The sequence below is a fragment of the Ammospiza nelsoni genome, chromosome Z (genome assembly GCF_027579445.1).
Source record: "Ammospiza nelsoni isolate bAmmNel1 chromosome Z, bAmmNel1.pri, whole genome shotgun sequence".
Taxonomy (NCBI): domain Eukaryota; kingdom Metazoa; phylum Chordata; class Aves; order Passeriformes; family Passerellidae; genus Ammospiza; species Ammospiza nelsoni.
This window is the reverse complement of record NC_080669.1, coordinates 44,136,926-44,163,133: the sequence shown is the minus strand read 5'-3', so window position 1 is coordinate 44,163,133 and position 26,208 is coordinate 44,136,926. Positions and strand designations below refer to the sequence as shown.

The window sequence follows — 26,208 nt, the reverse complement described above, 5'->3', positions numbered from 1 at the left end:
TGTGATGCATACTAGAAAATACAGATGCTGACTTACTATGGCTGGTAGACTGACACCCTTTCAGTGCATCAGGAGTTCTGTTTGGCATTTTTGAAACTCACGTCACCTTACATTTTCACTTCTCCAAACATGAAGCAGCAGCCTACGAAGACATAATGCTCAAGGCTACTTGTCTTTTGTCTGTCTGCTGGAATTTTATCTTCACTTTTCATGCATGAAAATGATAACTCCAGTCCTGTTTGCAAAAGTATATCTTTATAGACCCATTATCTGACCTTGTGTGGGCTCTTGCCCATTAAAATAAATTGCAATGGGTGTGAGACTGCCCTGAATTTATTGTCCATTTGTGTACATTATAATTATGTTGTATGGATGGAATGTTGTATCTTGTACTTTCAGACTGGAGAATTAAATCAGGTTCATATCACCTTCCTTTTATCTTTAGATTGTTACCATGTTGATGGTAACATTAAGAAACACAGAAGGCTGTTCATTAGGACACATCTATATAATAAGTTCATTTAATTTGATCATCTGATTTTATTTGATCATCTCAAAATGAGCTAAATCAGCTAATTTTAATTTTATCAACTCTGATTTGTGCTGTGGTAAAAATCTAGTACTTCAGGTTGAAACTTATCTGGCTTACAGTTCCAGGAGCAGTGCTCTTTCCTTAACCCATCAGTTTCCATTGTTTCTGCTGGATGGCTGTGACCTTGCACTGCTGTGCTGGATACAGCCTGTTCTAAAGAAATTTCAAAAGTTAAAAGACTAATATCCTATGGTTTCAGCTCACACACATATACACTTCTCCTTGCTTTAATTTTTACTTGAGTAACTTTGCCACTAATCTTTAGATATTAAACTTGTATTGTAGGCAGTTAAAACTTTTTAATTGAAGTGTTTGGGAATCAGTGGGTTATCAGCATATGGTAATTAATGCCTGGATGAAATTCAGTGAATTAGGTGAACACAAGTGTCCTTTGAAGGAGGGAGTGAGAAGTTTTTTATGTGTCTCTTATCATCTATCCATTGTCTAGCCTTGAAGAAAATAATGCAGAGTGCTCAAAATGAGGTCTGAATATCAAACTGGGGACTAGTGCCAAGAACCTAGTTTTCTTCTCAGCTCAACCTTTCCACAAATTTCATAATTAATTCAAATTCAGGCATTCCCTGGTGTGGCAGTGACCTTTGGCCAAAAAATGAGTCCCGGTGTTTAAAATCTGACCAGGGAAGTTTGAATATTAGAAAGACACAGCCACCATGTGACATCTAGACATCCAACAGTAATAAGCCAAAATCTCTGGCTGTGTGAATGAGAAAATGAGCTCATGGGTTAGAATGCATTTCAGATTCTTCTGTCAAATCCATTAGACCAGCCACAGCAGCTCTTCCCAGTTGTGCCCTGGGACACTTACAGGTGTAGTTCGTGGTGCACTACAAATCCTACAAGTGTGAGGGAAGGTGGCAGCTCTGAGTCAGCCTAGTGATGTGTGCATTCCTGGCTGCTGTGATCCCAGCACAGATCATCTGCCCCTTCTGTGTAACCCCAGCAGAGGGTTTGCACTTCTGGTGCTGAGAAAAATTCGTTTGCATTTTGTCCAGCCCTGCATTAATTAGCCAGGATGCCCCAGTCTTTCTCCTTGACCTCAAATCCAATTGCTTCTGCCTCCTGCACTCCCGGTTCTGCTTCACAAATCATACACCTCAGAATGCAGGCAAAAGCATATGGGTTTGCTTCAGACATACACATGCTCCTCCATGGTACTCCATGGAATGGCCTCTGTGTTTCATACCAACCTTCAGAACAAAGGAACTTTGTAAAGTTCCTGAAAAAGGCATGGAAGTCTAAAAGATATGGATACTTGTCTTTGCTTCCACTAAAAAATAGAGGACCTGAGGACATTTGGCTCTTTTCAGAAAAAGCTGTTAGAGCTGTAATCTAGACTCTGACGTTCATTGGGGTTGTAATTACCTGTTTTCAGATGTATGCTGAGGCTCACTGCTCACTGTAATGTTCTTCAGGCAATTCTTTCCATCTGTGTCAATGATCCGTAGGCAGCAAACATTTTATCACATAAATGCTGGGAATACCTTCTCCAAAAGCAATGCACCTTCTTCCCTAACTTGTCTGCATGCAGAACTGTGGAGACTGCTTATAAAAATCATGACTTAACCATTTAAGAATGTGCTCTTTTGGTACCTGTGGGACATACAGCCTGCTTTCCTAAGTCAGTATTACTAATGTACAAGAAAAGAGCAGGAAGTATTCCAGGATACCAGTAATGGCTTAGGAAACAAGACCTGCTAGTTTACAGTTTATTGCCTTTCTGTACTTCAATTTCCTGTGTTTAAGTTCAGCCCTTTCTCAGCACATCCTTGGAAGAGTTTAATAGGAAGAGTGTGAATGATCTAAACCAGTTACTTATCTAATCTATGAGCATAGTTGTCAAGTTTCTTCCCCAAACCCAAGCTGTACAGTCTGTTCAGTTTTCTCACTGATGCCTTGTGTATCTACTGAGACTAATACACCTAAATATTCTATTGAGTTTGGTTTTAGTCCATTGGCTTTGAAGACATTGGCTTTGTCTTCATGCTTTATCATAAAATCAAGAAAGAGAACCAAATATGCAAGCCACTCAGACCTGCCTGTCTAGCATTTTAAAAAGTCTTTAATCTACTGTCTGGCCAGTGCAGACATTCAAGGTAAAACACAACAAAGCCTGCAGTTGTGTTGGCTGAGGGAGAGAGAAGTGGAGGAGCCTGAGAGGGGACATAACAGTTTCCTGCCTAAGAGCAAGGCAGAGCTTCCAGGAAGGAGCTGAGGGGATATGCATTTTCAGATTATTGCCAGTTGTGAGCTTGGATAAGAGGAACACTGTGGATCAGCTGCATAGTGCATAAACTTTCAGTGATAACTGGAACTATGGATATCTGCATGGCTCTAGAACTGCCATTTTGTTTGGAGGAGGATGATCCTCACATTTTCGTTCCATTGTACTGCAATGCAAAACAAGTTTCACTCAAATGAAGAAAATACAGATGTACCTTTCATTAGAACACATACTTACTTTAAACATTTTTGCAAGTGCTGGACTGGGTAAAGTGTTTTATTTGAATGAAAGATTGGGTAAATGTGTTTTCACCTAATGACTGAACAAGGCATAAAGAATTTTCCAGTGCTGTATCATCTTCTCCTTGGTTGGGTATCTGCACTTTCAAGGCAATTAATCAGAATGTTAAGGAGCCATCAGACTAAAGATCACAGAAAGCCAGAAATAGTATCACTGGGTGATTCATCATCTTACGTGTATTAATATTTTATGCCGCAGGAAATCTATATAAGTAAAAGCTTAAGAAAGAAAACGAGTTCCTTTCTGAGGCTTTGCTCTGTTTCAGTGTAGAACATCATTGAAAAAAATATCACTTGCTTTAGCAGTGTTGTATAATCTGTGTAAGTGTAGTCACACCTCAGACACACTAAGCTGGGAAGAAAAATTATGGGAGTTACTTAGTATGCAATTGGAAGGAGAACATTTGAAGTGATGTGCACCTGTTGGGAAGGATGCTGATGCAGGCAGTGTGGCTGAAGTCTTGCAGTTGGTTTTGAGGCAAGACACAAACCCAAGATGTCTAAGTAATATTTATTGTCATTGACTGAACAGCTGATCTTTGTTAGTACCAGATAACTGAACTTGGAAAAGAAAGAATTTGAGTAGTTAACAAAAATGAAATTTCATTGGTTCAGTTTTGTTGCTATAAAGACAAATGCTCTAGAGGTTAGTATTTGAAGAAATGGTAGCAACTACCACAGCTGAAACACTTCTGTGTGATAGTAACCTGGCCTGTATAACAGCAGCAGCAGCAATACTATTACTACTACTACTACTAATAATAATAATTCAGTGATATGTTGGTTGTAGAGAAGTATTTTGTGTCTGGTTGTTTTGTGATTGACTGGCTTTCTCCTTGACACTTCTACCAAATCTCTTTTTTCTGACAGGAGCTGTACTCCAAACTGCATTCACTTGGCAAGGTTGAATCCGAAAGCCTGTTAACCCTGACCACCCAATTTGTCAAGCAGAAACTGCCAGAATGTGAAGTGGAAGACATTGCAAAATATGAGCAGAACCTCAAGAAGTGGGAAGAACTACAAGTACTTCTCATTGAGAGAGAAAGAGAGATGAGAGAACAGGCTAAGCAGGAAATGGAAGCTAGGAAGCTAGCTAAAGCATCTGCTTAGTACTGGAACTAGGAATGCAGTGGTGTGCACTCCTCTGTCAGTGAACTGAAGTGCTCACCATTATTATTATTTCACTTCAATCATGCTGCAGGTGTGACTGCTGTATGCAAATTAAACATCCCATTTTCTCTTTCCTGAAGTAAAGCACATGTGGTTTAGAAATCTTCATCCTGTATATGATGTGTTTTCTTTTTACCATCAGCTAGGCAAGACATGAGATAGAGACAACACAAAGGCATAAGGAGTAGCTTGCCTGTAATGAAAGGTCTAGAAGGGTGGAAAGAAGAAAAGGGAAGAATTTCAAGCACAAGTTTTTTTTAAAGGGGTTTCTCACAGGAAAGAATGCCTTTGCTACCCTGAACTGCAGACACTAAGAGGATTAACATATATTGATTGGGTTTTTTTTCTTTTTCCCAACCCATTTGGAAAATTCAAGCTTCTATGTATGGAGTAGGAAGGTAGGAAGCCTAACTTTAGGCTATTTTTAAAACCACAAGGAGTTTCAGCCTAGTGAGTAAGCACTTGAACATGCATTCAGATGTGTCTTTAAGGATGTTGGAAATTTCTGCATTTACTGGTGCTGCTGTGCTCTGTTTCTAGTCACTAGAGAAATGTGCAATCACCTCGGCACACACCAAGGAGCCTCATACTGCAGTGTACTTTCCTTTTGTATTCTGGGCACTCTTTCGTGGGGTTTTTGACCTAATTCCTTTCACGGTCCCATGCCCCATTCTTCAGATCAGTAAAACAATGTAGCTATTCACAAGAGCACAAGGAAATGGCAAGGCAGGAAAGAATCATAGTGCATTGATTGTGGTTGTGATGCATCAGCATCCATCCCTTCATGCATTCCCACTGAATCTTGTCAGCTGCAGCCAGCAACTTTCTGGAGTGCACATTGGGGCAAGATCCTTTAAAACAGGGAGACCTGAGTAACAGCCATGCTGTAATTGCAGTTTGTTAAGGCAGCAGCACTGTTGTCTCACTGTGCTTTACCACAGGGTCTAAATAAGCATTTCAAGTTTTATTGTGCGTCTGTGTAGTTTTGCAGTGATAAAACTCACACCACAAACCCACTGTAAATCCAGTAAGAACATGCTGCAGACCTGTGAACTTGTTTTAAGTCTAGGAAAGTGTACATTAAATACACCAGACACCTTTCTTAGAATTCCCAGCAAACACACTCAGAGCCTGATTGCTCTTTTATGTCTAGGAAACCTGATACTAAGGTCCCTGACCCCATCTTGTCAGCATCTCCTGTAGTTTATCCCATAGAGCAACAAGAGAGTGCTGTCTCCAGCCAGGTAAGTGGATGATTTTTTGGCTTGCCTAGCAGTGGAGTTTCCTGGAAAAATCTCCTGAATTTTTTTCCTCTTTCTTGGTCTAAATGCTGTCTGATTACTAGGAGAAGTTAGGGAGCCATAGGGAAGGGTAGAAAGCCAAATACACACTTAAGAACAATTTCCTTAAAACTAGTAATTTTAAAAAGGTCATAGTCACTCCTAATTGAGACACAAGAGAATGGAGTATCCCTTCCCTGACCACTATTTCAGTTATTCAGTTTCAGAACATGATCTGTAGCTCCAAAGGTTTTGCAATCACTCCTGCATCCAAATTCCTGTATGAGCTTCTCTCTACAGACATTGCCTCTTGGGATCTTCACTACAATTTTACACATTTCTCCTTGGTTATTGCTGGCCTCTTGGCAGCACAAGGAGCCTGTTTCCGTGGGCACCTCCACCCTCCCTCCCTCAACCTGCTGGTAGATACACCAGGCTGCTAATGCTAATTGAGCTCCAGCAAGCTGCCAGCTGCTGTGTCCCTGCTGTCTCACAGAGTTGGCTTCACTTCCCCCACAACTGCCCCCCTTCCCATTTATTCAGACTTAACTATTACAGCAATAGGAGAAAAAAAATCCTCCTGTGAGCTCTGAGTAGCCTGCTAATGAATATTATAGGTTGCCTCTTTGTTTTACTCCAGGCATGTGGGCTGGAATTCTCTGACAACAGTTCAAAGCATAAGCCAGTAGGTACAACCTTTCTCTGCCTTTTCACCAGTCTCCTCTCATATCCCCCTGTGCCCTTGAGAGAAGGGGATTTCTTTGCAAAGTGCTTTGCAGGCAGCAAATCGGATTCATGGGGCCAGATGAAGGATATCAAACCCAAGACCAGAGAATCCAGAGCAGAGGATCCAGATTATTTGTGACATGAACCAAAAACCAAGCCCTCACATTTATCTGTCCTCTCGGTATCACTGTGAGTGAGATGCCACTTTTGACACTTTGACCAGCTCGACCAACTGCACACTAGGGACCTTCTTCCTCTTAGGCCCCAGCTAAGTATTTCTCCGTGGTCCAGTAGCTACTGTCCTGCTCCTCCCCACCATAGGTTTCACCATGGCCTCAACAGCAACCAGTTTCTAATGTTTGGTCTAGTCAAAGTGTTTTCACATTTAGTAAATCCTTACATGTCCAATATGTGTACCTGCACCCTCCTGAATTCTCCAGCAATCCTCATTGCTACTCCCTTTTTGATCTTGCCTGTGATTCTCTTTGAGTTCCTCCTATATATCATCTCACATTTATTTGTTATCCTTTTCGAAGGAGGCTAGCCATGTCTCTGCCCTGCAGCCACATCTCAGTGGTGCAAGCAGCTTGGGGTACCAAGTGCTTGGGCACCCGGTGGTTTGAGGACTGTGGGTACAGCTGAATCTCAAGATGCTCAAAACATGTATTAGCAAATGAAGCTGGAGGGAGGGGAAGAAGGTACTCTCCTCTTTGGTGCTCTCTCCTACCTGCTGGCTTTGAGCAAGGTCAACAGTAAGACAAGTTGTGAGACGGGCTAATTCAGGGCCCAGTGCTGTTCAGTGCTGTTTGTCTTCCCCAGGAAGATACATACAGTAGCTCTGTACCAAATGCAACAGCATGAAAAATCAACACAATATCAGCTAACTTGGCTTAATTTACCTGATTTTCTCCTTCCCACTCCAGAAAGACTTGATTATTTGCCCCCTTGCATAAATCATGTTGCACACAGAATCTGTTTTTTTATCTGCTTGCTGAATTACTTTTAAAAAAGAATTTTGAAGCAGCACCTAGGAGTGAAACTGGGCCCCAAGTAGTCAAAAGCCTTTATGTCCAGATGCCTGCAGCCACGTGTGCTCTGCTGTGTTCACCGTCGCCTGCTGTGATGCAGCTGTCCACATTTAAAAGGAGGAGGGGCAGGGAAGTCATACAGCTTCTTTTGATCTGCTGCTGCTTAAATGTGAGCTCTGATGCTAAAGGAAGAGTGTGGATGTGTTTTTGTATATGTATATTGAAAAAATTGCTTTGTGCTCTACAAGCACAAAAAGCTCTGAGTCATCCAGCCTGGCTCACTGGTGCTTGATTTGATGTTTGATGCAAGTTCACAACCCAATGATGCTAGGGTACTCTCAATGCTTTTTGAAGCATTTCTGGTTCTTGCTGTCCTGTTTCAGACAGCTGTCTAGACCTTTCTATGCATGAATAGGACTGGCTAAATACTTCCTGCAGGGGACATACCAAAATCTTTCTTAGTAGTAACACTAGCTCGTATTTTTGGAGCACCTCTCCTGGAAATGTTCCTTCACATCCTGTTTTCATTTGACTACAGCTGTGATTAGGATTAAAGTTATTGCAGTTTTCCCCTTGTCAGTATATTTCTAAATCACAGTACTGCATCTTTCTTCTTGCAAGTTTTTGAATAATTTCCCTGCTCATTCTGGTGTTTTTATTGCTGAAGGCAGAGGAAAATCTCCCATTGCTATATGTGTTGTCTTGTATAGTCACTGAGCTGTGATGAGCAGCCCAAATGATACCTGACTGGGGTAGTGTGTGTGGCACAGCATTGCCAGACTTGTACATGCCAGTGTGAGCAGCTCCCCCATGTTTTCCCAAGTCTGGGAGAAACCCTTCAACAATACTAGCCAAAAGAAACAGAGGCCAATACAAATGCAAAACCTGCTTGGTATGTTGGTAAGAATTTGGCTGCTCTTAATAGAAAAAAACAGCATCCCAATTCAAACCCATGGCAGACACCAAATATGCTGCTGCTGAGGCAAGTAAATACATAACTGCCCGTGTTACTGGCAAAACAGTTCCAACAAAGCATTGAAGGTCATTATCCATTATTCACAAGAAGAGAATTACATATTTATACCCTTGCAGCTCAAATAAATGTTGCCAGAAGTCTTGCACAGATGGGCCCTATTTATGGTAACACCTGATCTTGCCATGATAAGGTTACAAGATGCTTTCAGACTGGGTCATATGTTGTGTCCTACACACAGTGCTGGTGTCAAGCACCTGTTCCTTCCCTAAGTGACCTGTCCCAGCTGCTTGCCTGCCCATGCCAGAGTTCTCTGGTCACCCTTAAACGATAGGACTAGGATGATGATGCTTGCCGGCTTTGGGTGAAGGTTGGCTGGTACAAGGGAATTTCTGACCTAAGCAGCCATCACTGTGCTCTTGAGACAGACAGAAGACAGTCTGGGACACAGTCAACAGAACCACATCTGTCACTCCAGGAGGACTGCAGCCACCATCTAATCAGACTGCTACCAATAAGGGTATTGGTATTTATACCAATAAGGTAATATTCTGATTCTGTCAGTGCTGTTATGTATTACTGCATTTTTATTTTTATGTTTTTCCTAATAGAGAACTATTATTCCTACTCCCATACCCTTGCCTGAGAGCCCCTTAATTTCAAAATTTCAATAATTCAGAGGGAGGGGGTTTACATTTTCCATCCCAAAGGCAGGTCCTGCTTTCCTTAGCAGACACCTGTTTTTTCAAACCAAGACATTGGAAACAATGAAAAGCTAAAATTTCCTCCCACCCTCAGAACACTAGAAATCAAGAATGAATAGTCTACTGGTCTAGGATGCCACAAGATAGATCCCCCATTTTTTATAGACTGAAAAGATCTGAGGAACCATCATGTTCCCGTGGAATCTGAAATAATACTTCATAAGCTAATTGAATTTGTTAAGCTGTGTTGAAGAAAGGAGCTTTCATGTGGCATCTGGAAACAGCAAGCCAAACACCACATACCAGGTAGGCCTGGCCCCTGTTACACCTATGCAAAACCACAAATTTGCTATGCAGCTGCAAGTAAATGACTGGGATTGAAGCTTGACCTGGTCTCCTTTGCACAATCATTTTAATATATTTTAAGTAGCATCAGTTACTCTACCACAAAGCTTAGAAAACCTTGATGTACACATATGCAGAATTATAAGATTTGCAGCACTTGACTTCCCTCATTTAGTCATAATTTTTCCCTATTTCACCATGCTCAGCCCAATTCAAGCAAAGTACAGCGTTTCTTACAGTCATAAGAAGCTAGAAATAAACCCTTGGACTTTGGAGATGAATAAGGGCCTGCAAAAAGGGACTGCTGTCTAAGGGTGGAGGAAATCCCACAGGACCTCTGCTTCTCCTGGGGATGAGCACTCCTTGCATTTTGTTGCTCCAGGCTTTACCTGCTTTCATGCCATCACCATTGACTACTGCAATCTCAGTACAGAGGCCATTGCAGCAGCAAGCCACTACAAAGGTAGAAAGCCTGATGTTACAGCCTCCCTCAACAGCAGTAGAGGAAGCTGAACATTTATACAGTAAAAAACTGAACTGAGGGCTCAGCTTCCCCCCACTCTGTCTCCTCCAACCAAGACGAATGGGCAGTGATGGTCAGGAAGGGTCCATGAGTACTGCAGACAAGCTACACACTCTTGTTGAACTGCAACAACTTTGGAAAAGACCTCATGGTGGACTCAGTTTGATGTAAATTTATTTGGCATCATCTGTGACTGTGTAGTTACTGAAAATGAGGTGCTTTCTCATTCTCCTGGGGAGTACAGGAATGAGAACAACAAAGAGAAGCCATGTCATGGTACATCATGGTAACGTTTCACACCACAAGATAAAAGTATTCTTCCACATTTATCTTCCAATAACTAAAGAGAGATTGGGGTTTATCTGGCATTCAAATAATCACTGATCTTCAGAAAAAGAAGAAACCGCATAGACTAGGTAATCATGACTAAGAGAGAGAACTTAAAAATACATACATACACAAAGACAAGAAACATGTCAACACCACTTTAGCACTTTTGTATTTTATTGTGGAACTGAGTTTGATTCCTTTACATCAAATATCCTCAATGGAAGAGGGGATATTGCACACAAATATCATAAAAGCACTACATATTACTTTCACTGGAAACTAATTTTCTACATTAGATATGACTGGATAGAATAGAAGTGATGCAGGATTATAAGACATAATACCATACACAGCTGCAGACTGACACAAACACCATTCAGAACAAGAGAGAGGAGGTGTGTGAGGTGCTTCTCAGCCAGCCACAAGACTTTCTTTCCATAGTTTGGAAGATAATGGCTGCATGCAAATGCGTGAAAGCATATTTCAGATTTTGTCTTTTACATTGAGATTACAGCCCAGTCTTGAAGAGGTAGCTCCTGCCTTCTGGAGCACTTAGTTAGCCTAGTAGAGAGAAGCTGCTTCTTAAATTTTTTTCTTTCTATATTTTATGCTATTGTTTTATTTAGTTACTCTTTTTTAAAGAATTTTTTTGTAAAGTCATAACAAACAAGAGTTTTTTTCTTTTTTTTCAAATTTAAAATAGCAAACATTTTAAACCAGGTAAATAATATAATTGCATTCTAAGAAATGCTTACCCCTAGTTGATTTTAGTGTTTTGTTCAATTATTAAGTGAAACGATGAAAGCTTTTCTTTCAAGGGTAAACATTATATTTTTTCATATTCTAGTAAATCCAGACCAAGAAAATTACTATTTCTCTCATAAACATCATTACTGAGCAAGAACCTCTGGCGACAGATGAACAAAGAGAAGCGCATGACAGAAATGTTCCAAATGCACAGCAAGTGCTCTTTGGAACTCATTTGCTTGTGTTGGGAGGGATTGAAAATTCAATTAACAAATTTATTAAATCTTAGTAAAAGAGTACCAGAACTCTCCTAAAATGCATAAGCTATCATAGACAATTAAAAAAACCCCAACATTCATATACACAGTTATCTCCATTCACCACAGTATGTAAAATAAGTAAAAAAAAAAAATCAAAAGTGATTTCTATGAAAGATGGGGTGAAAATAGAGGTCAATGAGTCAGGCCCACCACAGGACTTTGAAAAGGCATGCAAGAGAGGCCCTGTCCAAGTTCAAGAGTGGGATGGGATCCCCAAAGTTAATTCTTCATTGAATTATGAAGCATTATATTAATAGCATAAAGATCATGACTGGGAATGCTGTTATGGGTAATACCATCATTGAAATGGAGTGTTCTTTGCACTCAGATATTGAATCTTTACAATTAGAGTAATCAATAACAAACCATGCTCCTAGAAATCTATGCTGATCAACAGCACTCATCGTTCATGTACACAGTACATTTTGATGACTGTTACACTAAACTAGTTGTGTAGCACTAGGATTAGCACAGGTAGATTAGATCCACAGGCAGGAAAGTCATTAAGGGCAAGAGGAGCCAATGGAGGAGCTCATCGCAGTGTTGAATCTAGGTACCATTGCCATTTGGAAGGGAGTGGATGGAACAGGCATTACAATACCTCAGAATAGCCAGACCATGGTTTTAATATTCTTGTAGCAGCAAAAAAAGCAAATGTACATGTGTCTAATTATAATTATTATTTCAGAAGTAAAACAAATGTTTCAGCCATCCTAAATTTGCTTGGGCATATTTAAGGCTTGATTCCAATTTAATTTACAATAGGATCAGATGACTGTAACTTCCCTGACAGTAGTGAAATTGCTCCTGATTCACAGGAGTGAGTGGCATAAGTGAGATTAGTCACAAAACCACCACTGTACTTAAAACAATTTTCTACCAAAGCAGAGATACAAACCATGTCAGGTGTTGTCAGAAAATCAGAAAATCTGTTCCCACCCACTCAAAAGGTTTGAATTCTGAACTATATAATAAAATAGACAAATCAGAAAGAATTGTAGAAACAGTACAGCTATTCTGCCAAAAATTCTGCAGAACATACCTGCAAAATTATACAACATAGTCTGCAAAATATCCCATATGTTTGTAGACTATGTATTACAAAAGCATTTTAAAGTGAATTACATGAGCCCAGCAAACATGCTTGTTTTCACAATACATTTCCATCTGCCTTTTGTGCCATAGTCACTCTGAGTTATTCTTAACTACTTTACAGGTATAGCAATAAATAAAACAGCATTGCTAGAGAAATCTACAAAAAGAGAAGGCATTAGAAATAAATCAAAACCCCAACCACTGACAAACAGTAATTCACAGCATTAAATGGGCATGAGAAGCCCACATTTACAAGACCCTAAACCAGTATGAAAAAACCCTCATAAAAATTAGGAGTGCAAACATACACCTATTAAACAAAAATATCCTAACAATGTAAAATTAAAATAAATTACAAGTAGAGAAAATAAAATGAGGTCATAGTTCACTACATTGTAAAACTTAACAGCCATAATGGTGATTCATACAACCAGCACATAACTCCGTGCTGTAGGCCTTTACACCTTCTTAAATTCAGATTTGCAGACCTTCTACAATGCAACAAGATTTTTTTAATTGGGGTAAAATTTCTGAGACTAAAAAAATCCAAACTGTCTTAAATCACAGAGCAGTGGTGCTGTTCCTCTGCAATCAGTATAGAGAAGGAAAAGAAGGGAGGCATGAAGAAGGAAAGGAAGAAAAAAAGAATAGTAAAGGAAGAGGCAACAAGAGGAAGAGGAAAGGAAGTGAAAGAGTTAAAAAAGAGGATATGAGAGGAGGAGAGAGGAGTAAAGGAAAGAGAGGAGGAAAGGAAAGAGTAGAGGAAAGAGGAAAGCAAAGGGGAAGAGAAGGAAAAGGAAGGGAAGGAAAAGGGAAGAGAAGGTACTTTTTGCTTATTGCTTGTTCTATCCTTTTTCAAGATCTTGTGAGGGTTGAGAATGTAAGTTATAACCTTTTAAGTATTGGGCAATCAACTTCTCAAATCCCATTTTCTGTCACCATCAACAGAATAATTTTATGAGGGTATCCTTCCATACCCATCTCCTGAAAAAGGCATTGACAGTTGACTGTTTTCAATAAATTTTACCTCAATATCAATTCTCACTAGAATCTTAAACAACACTACTCATTTATCTTACAAAACTACTAAAAAGAATGCCTTCACCTGAAAAATTTTTCTTTGCATTTACCTGTAAATGAAAATGTTTGTTACAAGTCATGTATTAAACATTCATGCAGCACTAAAAAGAAAGGCTTCTGTACATTTGTTCCCATGTTCACTCTTAAATTAAACAAATAAAATCAGGTAGGACAAAGGAAGGCTGAATACTGTACAGGCTCACAGGTAACCTTTTCCATTGTTCTGAATGTTTCACTAAATTTTGTAACTCTGATACTAGACACCACTTCTATCTTGCTTCCACAGTACGAAAGGAGCCTTCAAAAAAAAGCTCATCTTGCCTTGTTGAGCTGTCCAGGTGCATCTGTGAAGTGTTCACATAACTGATATATGTAATTCATAGCACCAAACCATTTGACCAGTCAGATAAGTTCCTAATACCACACATGCACACTCACGCTTCTTTACTGGTGTAACTATGATCCTACACAGATGTTTTATAAATTTGCTGTCTCAGCATTAAAAAATAAGTGCATCAAGTTTCTTTGTACATTCAAGTCACTTTCTAAGGCAAATTGTCTACTGTATGTACTCCCGACCGCTTTGGTATTTTGCTTCAGTTAATCGACAGTGGACATGGGTGTTTTCAAGCATGTGGACTGGTCACTTCTGGCTGGAGTGAGTGGGCTTTCGCTGGAAGCATGCCTTAGACCAACAATTCAGCATGTTGTAAGAAAGGTTTTAGACTTCTGGATGGGGTGCAGGCTACATGCATATTTGGCCTATGATTGTTAGGGTGTGTCAGTATGCAGAGTTCAAATTAAAGTGGAAAGCTGCTGATGAGTGATTAGGTCATACATCCCTTCCTAGCCATGTTCTCTTTCTTTTTATGTTTGAGCTAACTTAATTCTTTAAAAAAAGGATCCCCATAGTGATAGCTCAAATTGATAAAAATTTAAGACTTTCTTCTCATGTGAGAACATAAGCAGACTCTAGTAAGCGATACATCTATTGCCACGAGACTAATGCAGACCTAATAATATACTACTTTCTCCTCCTACCCCTCTCTCTTTTTCTCTCTTTGTATTTCTTTAGAGGGCAAATGCCTCTACCTGGCAAAAGTCAATTGGGGTTGCTAGTGCATGGTTTCAAAATGTTCAGTGGAGATGCAACTGGATCTGTATTTTCGCAGTAATTTGTACTCTACTATGGGAAGACTGTTATTTCCCTTAGCAACCAACAAAGACTGAAAAATATTAGTGACTTGCATCACTGTGACACAGTATAGCATTTGGCAGGTATATAGTTCAGCAGTTGAAATAGATGACTTGAATTTTCAGGAAAGGTGTTTTCACACTGAAGAATTTCTGGAAACGCAGTTTAATCTTGTGATGCACGGTCTTGTTCTTACAGCTCAATCTTGCATGCAGGAAAAGATTCATCTTGCATAACAACAGTGCTGCTGCTTGCCAAAACCATGATGTTGAGATCCTGCTGCTTCTCATGGGTCTCTTGATACCATTCCCTCATCACTTCTGAGTCATGGGTTGGGATTAAAGTCACCTGCAACATGAAGTAAAAGTCCTATTTAATGGACCACAGAAACAGTTGATATGTAAAATGTCTTTTCAAGAAGCCCCAGCCAACAAGTATGTTTCCCTTTCGGAAAGAGTGAATTTTTATGCAATAATTACTTGAATAAATGGATGGATAAAAAGAAATCAACATGTAGGTAAAGTAGAATGACTGAAAATAAGGTTTATAAAAATAAAATGTTGGTTTTGTAAGGTGCTGTTATAAATAACTATGTAGTTCTTGGCTTTCACTATTATGTATTGGCTTTTGCAAATTATATTTAATCACCACAATTTTGATATAGTACAATTTGTAATCACTTTTATGTGCATTTAATATAGTATAATTTGTCAGCTTTTTGGGGCAGTGTCTTGGTCCCAGTGTAACATGTATATTTTAGTGTGGTAAACATAAATTATAGTTTAGGCTCTCACAAAATACTAAAGTGGATGTTATGTGTTAACCTATTATGTGTTAACTACAGTTACAGAAGTAACTGTAGTTGTGGAATAATAACTGATGTCTTTGAATTTGTGAAATAGCTGATGTTGATTTAAAATACTTGTGGAAATAGCCAAAACAGTCTGCATGGTCAGATAACATTTGTAAAGATGTAAAGACCACTGCCACTGACCCTTCAACTATCACTATCGCCTGCTGAAACCACAGAAGTGAGACACGACTCTCAAAATCACATCCATGATTACTGCAGGTACTCTAAAAAGATGGGTCAGTGGTTGAACCAAGCTAAAGAATCCCTGGAACATGTAAACAAGTTTAAAGAAGTGTTTGAATATGTTTAATCTGTATGAATATGTATTTGACTAATGCAATGAAAAAGTACATAAGAAGACTTGCTATGATTAGCCAGTGTGCCTCTAGCTACAGCTACACACCCATTGCTGTTTACTGTCCCTTTTATCCCTTATTAAACTTTTAAAAATGTTGAAGAGTGAGGCTGGTTTCTCACAGTGCTGAGATGATCTTTCAAGAGAAGTATAAGGTTGCAATCTAAACTGATAACTCTTCAGATTACAGACAAATAGTTTTTTTACTTATTCATCATAATGCAAAGGCATATGAAGTCTCCAAATGCATGTAATTTCTCTAAAAAGTGTGAAACATTTCTTCCCTACTTAAAACTGCAACAATGCCAAACTCAGATCATGTATGTGGTGTAGTAAAATTATGAGATGGCCAAGCTGGCCCTATAAACCAATTCTTAACTGTTTTAAAAACCAGGAACTGGTCTGAAGGGACAGCAGTGCAGCTCTGCTTCACACATCACTGGTGCCCAGCCAGGGTGCCTGCTGGGGTTTAGGATTCTTCCTTTTGTTTCATTCTCTTAAGGAATTTTCTCCCAGATATGTTGGTAGGAGATAATAATGATGGGGTACTTAAGAAAGGCAAAAGAAGTTGCCACACCTGAGAGGAAGAGTGCAGCTAGCTACTCTCTATTTTTACCTGGGAGTTTGTCTGGGAAGGACAGAGATACCACGAGAATTGCTCTGGGTAAAAGGTGTTGGGTGCAGGTCCTCCTTCCTCTCATCATATTCTCCATTCCAAAGGAGGTTCCTGCCTTTCTTGGCAGACACCTGTCTTTCAAACCAACCCAGAGCCCCATTCTCTGGCAGCCACCATCTGTGCCAGAGGTGCTCTAGTTTCTCATAGCTGAGAAAGGTTAGATTTCCAGATTGAGATAGCAATGAAGAGCCTACCTGCATGTTACTCTCCCACTGTGCCTTGCCCTCCAGCAGGGAGTCCAGAACAGCCCTGCTTGGCTCCTCGGCCGCGGCATCATTCCCGCTCACCACATAGTAGGATGACCGCACCCTCTTGAAAAACTCAACATCAACATTCTTGCTGTTGCTGTGGTTGGGAATGTACACCAGATCCAAATACACTGGAGGTCCTGGAGGCACTGCTGTAGATTTTGCCACCTTAGTATTCCCAGGTCCTTTGGAAACCAAACAACAAAAGAATATATCACAGGGTGGTTAAAAGCATGCATTTATTAATTACTGTTATAACCACTGAGGTGAGATGTGTCCAATTATGGAATTGCCCTCCTACATACAATGGCAAGTTACAGCTTTGTTGTACCCCAATTATGATTGTAACGGGAGCAAAAACCTGAAAAACTGGAACTATATAATACAATAAAAAAATCACTACCATATAACAAAAATTTGGCTGAACCTTTTCCAGTAATATACTACTATTATCCAACAAATACTATGCAGGGCTGTGATTACTGAATTACCATTCAGTAAATGGTGCTATTATTTTCCTGATGAAGAAGTGCAGGTTTTTGAAAGTCTAGGGTATGACTGATCATAAAATCTTGTATCAAACAGGAGGCCATGGAAATTTGAAGCTGTCCTGAAATCTGAGGTACACAGCAAGACATAATAGCAATTGATGCACTCAGGCTGCCTTACAGATGCATCAGGAAGCTACTACACATGAGCACAAAGAGGAACTTGGAAGGAGGAAGTTGAAAAGCAATTCAGGGAACAGAGTTAAGTGTTTGTCTGCCTGCTGTACCCTTATTTGCATACACAAAATAGCTAATTATCGCAAAAAGTAAGGGGAAGCGTTTCTTTGGTGCTGTACACAGTATATATGGTACTTGTTCTAAGGGCTTCAGTCAAAATGAAGTGCAACATGTAAACACATTAAAACTACTACACAAAAAATCGCATCTTTTGCTCTAAAATAATGGTGTAAACTAAAAATCAGGCTTCGGTCAGTAATTTTACCTAGATGATTAATGTTTATGGTTTATTAGCTTTCTCATGTTGATTAAGCTTGGTAAACAATTATCTGAGCAATATGATCAATTTAGGGTTAAATACTGTAAGGCCAGAAAACTCCCTTACAGTTGTCTAGCATGTTCGGACACACACCATAGGGCAAAATGCCAAATGAAGTGATAAGATTTCCTGATTTAGACAGGTTTTGCTATTGGTTTTGTTAAAAAATATGTTATCATCTTTGATGATAAAAAAAAAAAATCTCAGATATCATTTTAATTTGTACATACCAACACTGATTATGATACTTGTTGCTATATTTTTGCAATTTTATATCATTACAAATTATTCCAGCATATACCTGAGAAGTATGCCTAATGACTTTAATATAGAACTTAAGTGCTGCGGAAATGCACAGCAAGAATAACTACATTGCTGCTTTGAGATGTATCTTCTAACAGAGATGCAAATTATGGGGTAAGAAAGGAACAGTGGACTACCAAAAATGGGGAAGCTAAGGACAATTGACTGCTGGTTTGTTGTGCTGAATTCTAGAACTGCTCCTTGTAAAGAAGCTTTCAACAAACATCAGTCCTCACAGCAGAAAAATCAAAGTACCCCCCAAATAGTGCCTAACAAGGTCTGCTGGAAACAACCTATTAGCGCAATACCTCCTTCAGTAATCTAATTCACAATTTTTTACTATTTAGAATGTATAAAAGACATTCAAAATTACATTAACTTTCTGTGTATTTAGTTATCAGTGATGGCATAAGACTGGATTATATGATGTACATGCTTACTTCACTCAAAATGCTTTTACTAATGGTAAATATTTTAAATGCTGCTTTTAAAATCAATTCAGCAAAGTAATAAGAGTATCCAAAGAGAGATAGTGACTTTGCCTCGCACAATATTAAATTGCATTAATTTATGTTAAAGAGAATTGTATCTACTTATTTCTCACAATGAATAAAAGGGTTCACCTTGCTACTGATTTTACTTCACCTGCAAAAGTGGTACTTCTAATGCTATTAGGTGGTTAACTGTTCAGACAGTTTGTATTAAATTCTTTCTATTTTATGTACTCTCTGGGCAAACAGACATCAATTTTCTCAGGTTATAGAAGTGAAAGTAGTGACTTTCATGCATTTAAATGTGGCATTTACATGCTGGATTTGTACTTAAAACCTGAACTTTCTTTGAGGATATGCCACAAACCACACTTTAAGCTGATATAATAGCAAACTAACTACACTGCAACAACTAAGAAAATCATAACACCAGGGCATTACTATTTGTCTTTACCTGTGGTTGCAGTCTTTGCTGACTTGGATGTTGTTGTATTTGCTGCATTCTTGGTGTCCTTATCTTTCTCTTCCCCTCGAGACTTTACCTCTGGATTAGAGATATTTTTGGTTGCCTTCTCCACAGATTCCTTCTTTTTTGGAGAAGCTGTTCTGGAAATTTTGTCTAAAGATTCTTTTGTAGCTGGCTTTGGTGAAGCCACTTGTTTCGATTTACCATCACTTTTTTTAACAGGAGAAGATGACTTGGTCTTGGTACCCTGCTTTTTTGTCTTTGCCTTTTCTTTGAGGTCCTTCTTCAAAGGTTTACCTAAATTCTGTTCAACTGCCAGAGCCTCTGGATCAACCATGGTAACATCAGGGTGCCTTGGGGAAGGGCTGCGGTCCTGCATTGGGACAGGTGGTGGGTCAATGTGTTTGTATGTAATTGTCTTGTCCGTTGGAATGGTTTCCGACTCATCTTCTGAGTCAATGTTGGCATCTGCAGTGATGGAAGGACATTCCTCAGTCTCCGGGGGAACATCCGAATCGGTCTGAGATGGGGCAGACTCGCTCACAGACGTGGGAGGAGTTTCATCACACTGCCGCCCTTGCTGCTTTCCCCCAGAAGGAGGCTGAGCTCCCCCAGACTGAGTTAGTGGCTTCTCCTGATCTTTAGACTGTTCTTCACTTGCAAACCACTCAAGGGGATTTGGGTTGATAAATGAAGGTGAAAGTTCTGTTTTGGGATGTTTATATTCACAAGAGGACACAAGGCATAAGTCAACATCTTGATGGGATTCTGCTAAGGATTTATTCGGAGTAAAATGTGCACTGGCTTCATAGGAATAGCTGGTAGCTTCAGGTGACCTCCCAGTGCTAGCTCTCCCAGTTGTCTCAAATGAGTAATCTGTGGCTTCAGGTGAACTGGAGGCTTTCCCAGTTGTCTCATAAGAGTAAGTCATGGCCTCTGATGACCTGGTGGCTCTCCCAATTGTCTCATAGCAGTATCCAATGTCTTCTGGTGACTTAGAGGTTTTCCTTGTTGTTTCATAGGAATAATCCATAGTATCAGGTGATCTGGTAGCTTTCCCAGCTAACTCATAGGAATAATCTGTGGCTTCAGGTGATTCGATAGTTTTCCCAGCTGTCTCATAGGAATAATCTGTGGCCTCTGGTGATCTGGTGGTTTTCCCTGTCATCTGATAAGAATAATCTGTGACCTCAGATGACCTCATATTTTTTTCAATTATCTCATATGAATAGTCTGTACCCTCAGGTGACCTAGTAGTGTTCCTGGTTATCTCATAGGAATAATCTGTGGTCTCAGGAGACCTAGTAGTTTTTCTGCTTGTCTCATAGGAATAATCCATAGCTTGAGGTGATCTAGTAGATTTTCCGACTGCCTCATAGGAATAGCTGATACTCTCTGGTGACCTCGTACTTTTCTCTCTGGCCTCATATGAATAACTAAGTTCTTCTGGTGACCTGCTGCTTTTCTCTGAATCTTCTTTATCTGGGCTGAGTAAAGGTTCTGGACTGTGCTTTGACAGGGGTTCCTGATAACCAAAAGCTTTGATAGGAGACACACGCTGTAACAACAAAGGTGTGTGACTAGCTGACACTGCTCCTGTGATTGCAGGAGAATACAGGGGAGCAGATTCCCTTGGAGATAGTGGAGACAGGTCAGATTTTGGTGACAGCTTTTCCCCCAGGCTCTGCACCTTTTCTGAGGTAAAAGAAGAATGCAGTGACATCTCTCTGGGTGGAACACCACCTGAAAAAGTTTCCTCTGGCAGTGGTGAAGCTACCTGGGAAGGTGTATGAGCTGATGAAGTTGAGGATGAAGCTTCAATTTGAGAAACTGAAATAATTTCTGAAATATCTTTCTCTTGAGAGTAAGATGACTGTTCCACAGGTGAAGTCTTCTGTGCAAAAGGAGACTCCTGTATCTCTGAAGGGCTATAATCTACTTCCGTTGGTCCGTTTTCAGATATATGGTGTACACTAGAGGCTACAGCAGGATATTCTGGAGACTGCCTACTAAAATCCATTGCTAAAGACTGCTCAGGTGACTCTTGACCATATTCTACTGACATAGCTGACTGCTCAGGAGATCTGGGATCAAGCACCGGTGTACTTGATTTTGCAGTTTTAGGTGAGAAATCTGGTGGAGAAATTGACATAGGCCTTGGGCACTCTTCTTTAGATGGAGACATTTCTGTTTCCTGGAAAGTTGTTGGTGTTTGAACAACTGACACTGAAAGGGAATCATCAACTTCAGTAGAGTGGGGAGAACCAACCTCAGCATGCAAAGAAGGAGATACATCATCAGTAGTTGGTTCTGGAAATGAACTAGTGGCAACAGATGCTGTAGAGACAGAAGCTACTCCTTCTATATGGGAATAGGTGTCTTCTGCAACAACCTCATCAACAGGAGTTGCAGACTTGTCAGAGACAGTGCCTTCAGAAATTGACATTTTGGTATCTTCTTTTAAAGAACCAAACTGACTCATATCTATTTGAGTTGGTGAGAGATCACCTGCTAACTTCCGCTCATCCAAGACCAGTGAAGACTGGGAGCTGCTGGGTTCTGTATCCTCCATTTTCCTTTCCAGGCTGAAGCCTTCCTTAATTACCATAAATTCCATGCTTTTTTCATCTTGTTTTTCTTGGAAGAGGCCCACAGAGCTTGCTTCAGAAGCTGGGCTCATCTGAACAGGTGATTTTTCCTTTTCAGGTTTCCCCTCAGAAGGACTTTTATAATCTCTGGTGGGAGACTTTAAATCAGCACTCAAAAATGCATCGTAAGTGGTCTCTGAACCTATCAGTGGAGGACTCCGCAGAGGCGAGAGAACCTTTTCAATAGGAGATTCTGAATCTGGCACAGGCTCATCCATAGGGCTTATTCTGCATTTCTCAGACTCATCTTTAACTTCACTGAACTCAACGCTAACAGGAGCTTCTGTTGACTTTTCACTGGTTTCAGAGGGAAGCTGACTGGACTTTTCATCAGTGGGAGACTGATAATAAGGTGTGTGGCCAGCACTACCAGCAGCAGACTGTGACGGAGATGCTACTTCTAATGTTTTATCTTCTGGGCTTGTGCAGTGCTCTTCAGCAACTTCTTGGTGTACATCAGGCAATTTAGCAGTGGGGACAGACTCAGAAGGAACCTTGATCTCATTGGGAGTGAGCGAAAAATTCACGCTACGTTCACTCAGTGGTGTTTTGGCAACAGGCGATGGAGGGGACAAACTGTCAGCTGGACTCTTGGCTGAACTATGTTTTCCACCATCTTCTTGATAGGGTTCTCTGATTTCTAATTTGTCAGTGCCTTGGATTTCACTTTCTCTTTGCCGGTATACATCTTGGAATGCAGATTTGCAGAATTTGTCTTCTTCTAATGAAGAGGGTGGTGAGATGGTAGAAGCTGAGGCATTATAATCCTTTCCTTCTGTGGCCTCTGTTTTGGATCCTTCCGATATCCCATTAAAAGCATCTGGAAGTGGAGAAAGTTTAGTTCTGCTGAACTCCTGAGAGTACAGTGATGTCTCATACTTGGTAATGTTCACATATTCCTGAGAGGGCGACTCGCTTTCCTCGTTGTTAGTTTCATCACTCATGACATCTCGGGGTGTTGACATTTCATCCATTGGAGTTGGCTCACTGGATATTTCAATGGTGGACTGTGTGTAACCTGAAGTAGCAGTGAACTCCTCAGGTTGATCTTCTCTATTTTCTTCATCAGAAACAGTGGCTTCGCTTTCTGAACCACCAGGCAGAGTCTCGTCATGGATAGAAGAAGCTGGTTCAATCACGGGAGACTGAGACTCGGAGCGCTTAGTTGGTGTAATTATGAGTAAGCCATACTTATCCTCGGCTTCACCAGATTCTGCAGCTTTGTCTACCACAGCCATCACGTAATCTTCTTCGGCTTCTGTTTTTTCAGTTTCTTCTTCATCTCTGATGTCTTCTGCTTTGTCTTCCTCATCTTCTTCAGTCTCTTCAGTTTCTGCCTTTTCTATTGCTTCTTCCCGGTCTTCTTCAGCTCGTTCATCGGACGCCTCATAATCTGCCTTTTCAATATAATTTTCATCTTTAATGTTAGTATCTACTTGAGTCATTACTTTTTCTGAGGCACCTGGAATTTTTCTTGATTCTTCCACATAGGGTTTTGTGGCATCCAGTTGTGTTTTTTCTACTTCATTTTCATCTCGTTCTTCAGCTTCTTCTGTCTCTGCCTTTTCTTCATAATCTGCTTCAGATGATTCTTCCAAGCCAGTGCCCTCATCTTCAAACTTTTCATTGTCATCAACCTTATGTTTTTCCACAGGTTCCAATTCTTCAGGTGTCTGTTCACACTCACCCTCAGCCTCTGTGGTAGTTATGCCTTCATCAGATGACTCAGCAGGTCCTTCATTATCCAGTTTTTCTTTTTGTACTTCAAAAGCATCTTTTTGTACTGTGCCAGTGAGTTTCAGATCATCCTTTATAAGTGCAACCTCAGATTTTGTTTCTTTTATTGTTTCCACTTCTTCAGCTTTTAATTCCTCAAAATCCTTTGTTAAATCCTCTGGTGAAGACATAAGGGATCTCTCTGCTTCAAGCTCCTTTCCACCGGCTGTAATTTCTGCAGCTGCTACAGTTGTGGCTCCAACTGCTGCAAGAGCAGCTTGTGCTCCACTGACTTTGAGGTCCTTCTTCACACTTTTAACTTTTCCTTTTTCCTTTGGCTTTCCAGCAGCTATTGCTTCTTTTTTAGCAGGTTCTTCCTTCTTTTGTGGTTTAGGCTTTGCTGCTGGCTTTTTGGCTTCATTTGAAGGAGTAGCTGTCTTCTTTGTTTCTTTAGGAACCTTTTTGATGTCCTTTTTGGCTTCTTTGTCTTCCTTCTTGATTTCCTTCTTCTCTTCTTTTTTAGCTTCTTTTTTAGTTTCTTTTGTTGAAGCTTCTTTCTTTATTTCTTTCTTAGCTTCCTTCTTCTCCTCCTTTTTCACCTCTTTCTTAACTTCTTTCTTGGTATCTTCTTTTTTTTGTTTTTCCTCTTTTTTGATGGGTGTTTTCTCTTCTTTTTTAGAAACCTCTTTCTTTGGTTTTTCTTTGTCCTCCTTCTTTTCTTCAGGCTTTGCTTTGACTTCCTTTTTCACTGTCTTCTCCTTTGACATTTTCGGTTTTACATCTGTACCTTGTTTTTCAGGAATTTCAGATTTCACTAGTTGTTCTTCCTTACTTGCTATGTCTTTTTCCACCACTATTGGTTTGGTCTCTACTTTTGCTGGTTTTTCTTTTTTAACTGGAACTTTTTCTTTACTTTCCAGCTTCTGCGGCTTTTCTGGTACTGGACTAGGCTTCACAGACTCTGGTGTTTCTTCTTTAGATTCCTTTCTGACAGGCTTATTTGGTGGTGTCTTTGCAGCAGGCTTCAGACTCTCCTTGCTATCTGTTCGTTGTTTCAATTTCGCTTGTTTCACAGCTGGACTAGCAATGTTCCCAGTTAGGTCTTTTTGTGTAACCATTGGTTGTTTAAGGAAGTCTAAGTGTTTGAGTTTTTCTAGTCCCTCTAGAATATTATACTGGGTGCTGTTTCCAGGAAAGAGAACTCGGATTATTTTTTCTGCAGGATTAGCTGGATGCCACACAATCAGGGATGAGACAGAGGTGAAATAGGATAAGGGAATGTCAAGCTCTTGGCCATTAGGTAGTAGGAATTCAGCTTTATCTTTGTTAGTACCACTCCACTGCTGCATAAAATATTGCATCTCTTTGCTATTTTTGACAGGATTAAGCACATACATCTCAAGTTTGCCAACTCCCATTTTCTGAAATAAAATGATAGGGTCAATGGTATTTCCTGTATTTCTGAAAAGAGGTTCTGGTGTCATAGACAATTTATTTAGATACTGGAGAGTAAAGCAAGCTTCTTCTACACTCCTTTTTACTCTAAAATTAGGATCCAGGTTCTTCAGGTTCTCGGGTACATTAAGGAACACAACTCCTAAATCAGGCGAGATCAGATTTTTCATCCAGTCACTGTTGGTAGTAGACCCTTGGGACTGTTCCTCTTCTAGTTCAGCTATCTTTCGCTGAAGCATGCTGTTGATTCCTGGCAGATTGTCATCTCCAATGTGAGTGAGCAGAATGGAATCTACCCTGTCCAAGTGCCGGATAAGTTTCCAAAAACAAGATTTTCTTTCAGATCCTCCATTGATAAGCATATTGAATCCATTCACTGCGAACAATGCCGAGTCCCCTCTTCCCCCTGGGAAAATGTAACAGCAGGGTTTGGAGAGCTTCAAGAAACCTCCTGAGGTTGGAGGCTCCAAAATGTCAAAAGGCGATGGCACTTCTACTGATTCTGACAGATACTCTGTGAATTCAGAGAGCCCTTCCATCTCAGGCAATATGGAGGCTGAGTTGAGTTTAATGTTAATGAAGTCTTGAAGGTTGTGTCTGTCAAGGTTGGAATTTTTCCAGTCCCCTTCTTCAGGGCAGAAAAGAGTTAGGCTGGCTTTGTTGGCAGGGTGTGTGGTGCTCAACAATTCACCAATCTATGGTTATAAAACAAAAACACAAGAAGATGCATACAAATTTATTTTTTAATGACAATTAATGCCAACACATATTTCCCGATCAGATAGATAAAACCTTTTTCATTTGGTTCTGCACTGGTGAGTCCCCATTCTAGACACTCAAGTAAGCTGGTATCACAACTATTTTACTGCCTTATTTTTTTAAAATACAAAGGAGGACCTTATTTCTGCCCAAAGGACAATAGGATACAAGGTTCCCCCTTCCCTTCTTCATACTTTATAGAACTGGGGGGATAATGCAGCCTGGGCTGCCACTGTATGTCTACCATGGGCTCATGAGTCTCCCAGCTGGTCCAAGTGCACCCAGAAGAGACAGCCAAGTATCTAAAGGACAAAGCACAATCTCTCAACAGGCAGAAAGCAACTGCCACACAGAGGAGACCAGCATCCTCCCAGGGGCAGCTGGCATCCTTTCTGCTTCTCTTGGGATATATTCCTCCACACCACTGTTTGTGCAGGTCTTTTTGTGGGCTGGCTCCTGAAAAGTCAGTACTGCTCCCAGATTTATCAAGATTGGCTGCAGGAGAGTTTTCCAAAACAGTGATCACGACATGCTGGAATTCAGAA

The 26,208-nt window shown here is 40.2% G+C and overlaps 2 protein-coding genes across 2 annotated transcripts in view; one reads left to right on the top strand and one right to left on the bottom strand.

Annotated features, from left to right (window-relative positions):
- The window catches only part of MRPS27 (mitochondrial ribosomal protein S27), a 42,843-nt gene extending 38,432 nt beyond the window's left edge, over positions 1 to 4,411 (top strand). The window contains exon 11 of the mRNA XM_059492398.1: positions 4,004 to 4,411. Within this exon, the coding sequence (XP_059348381.1) occupies positions 4,004 to 4,243 (240 nt within the window). The 3' untranslated portion in view covers positions 4,244 to 4,411. The remainder of the gene's footprint in view (positions 1 to 4,003) is intronic.
- Positions 4,412 to 10,368: 5,957 nt separating this feature from the next.
- Positions 10,369 to 26,208, bottom strand: part of MAP1B (microtubule associated protein 1B) — a 72,064-nt gene continuing 56,224 nt past the window's right edge. Inside the window, exons 5-7 of the mRNA XM_059492976.1 lie at positions 19,074 to 25,599; positions 16,728 to 16,966; positions 10,369 to 14,997 (exon numbers count right to left, since the gene is read on the bottom strand). Coding sequence (XP_059348959.1) covers positions 14,842 to 14,997; positions 16,728 to 16,966; positions 19,074 to 25,599 — 6,921 coding nt within the window. The 3' untranslated portion in view covers positions 10,369 to 14,841. The remainder of the gene's footprint in view (positions 14,998 to 16,727; positions 16,967 to 19,073; positions 25,600 to 26,208) is intronic.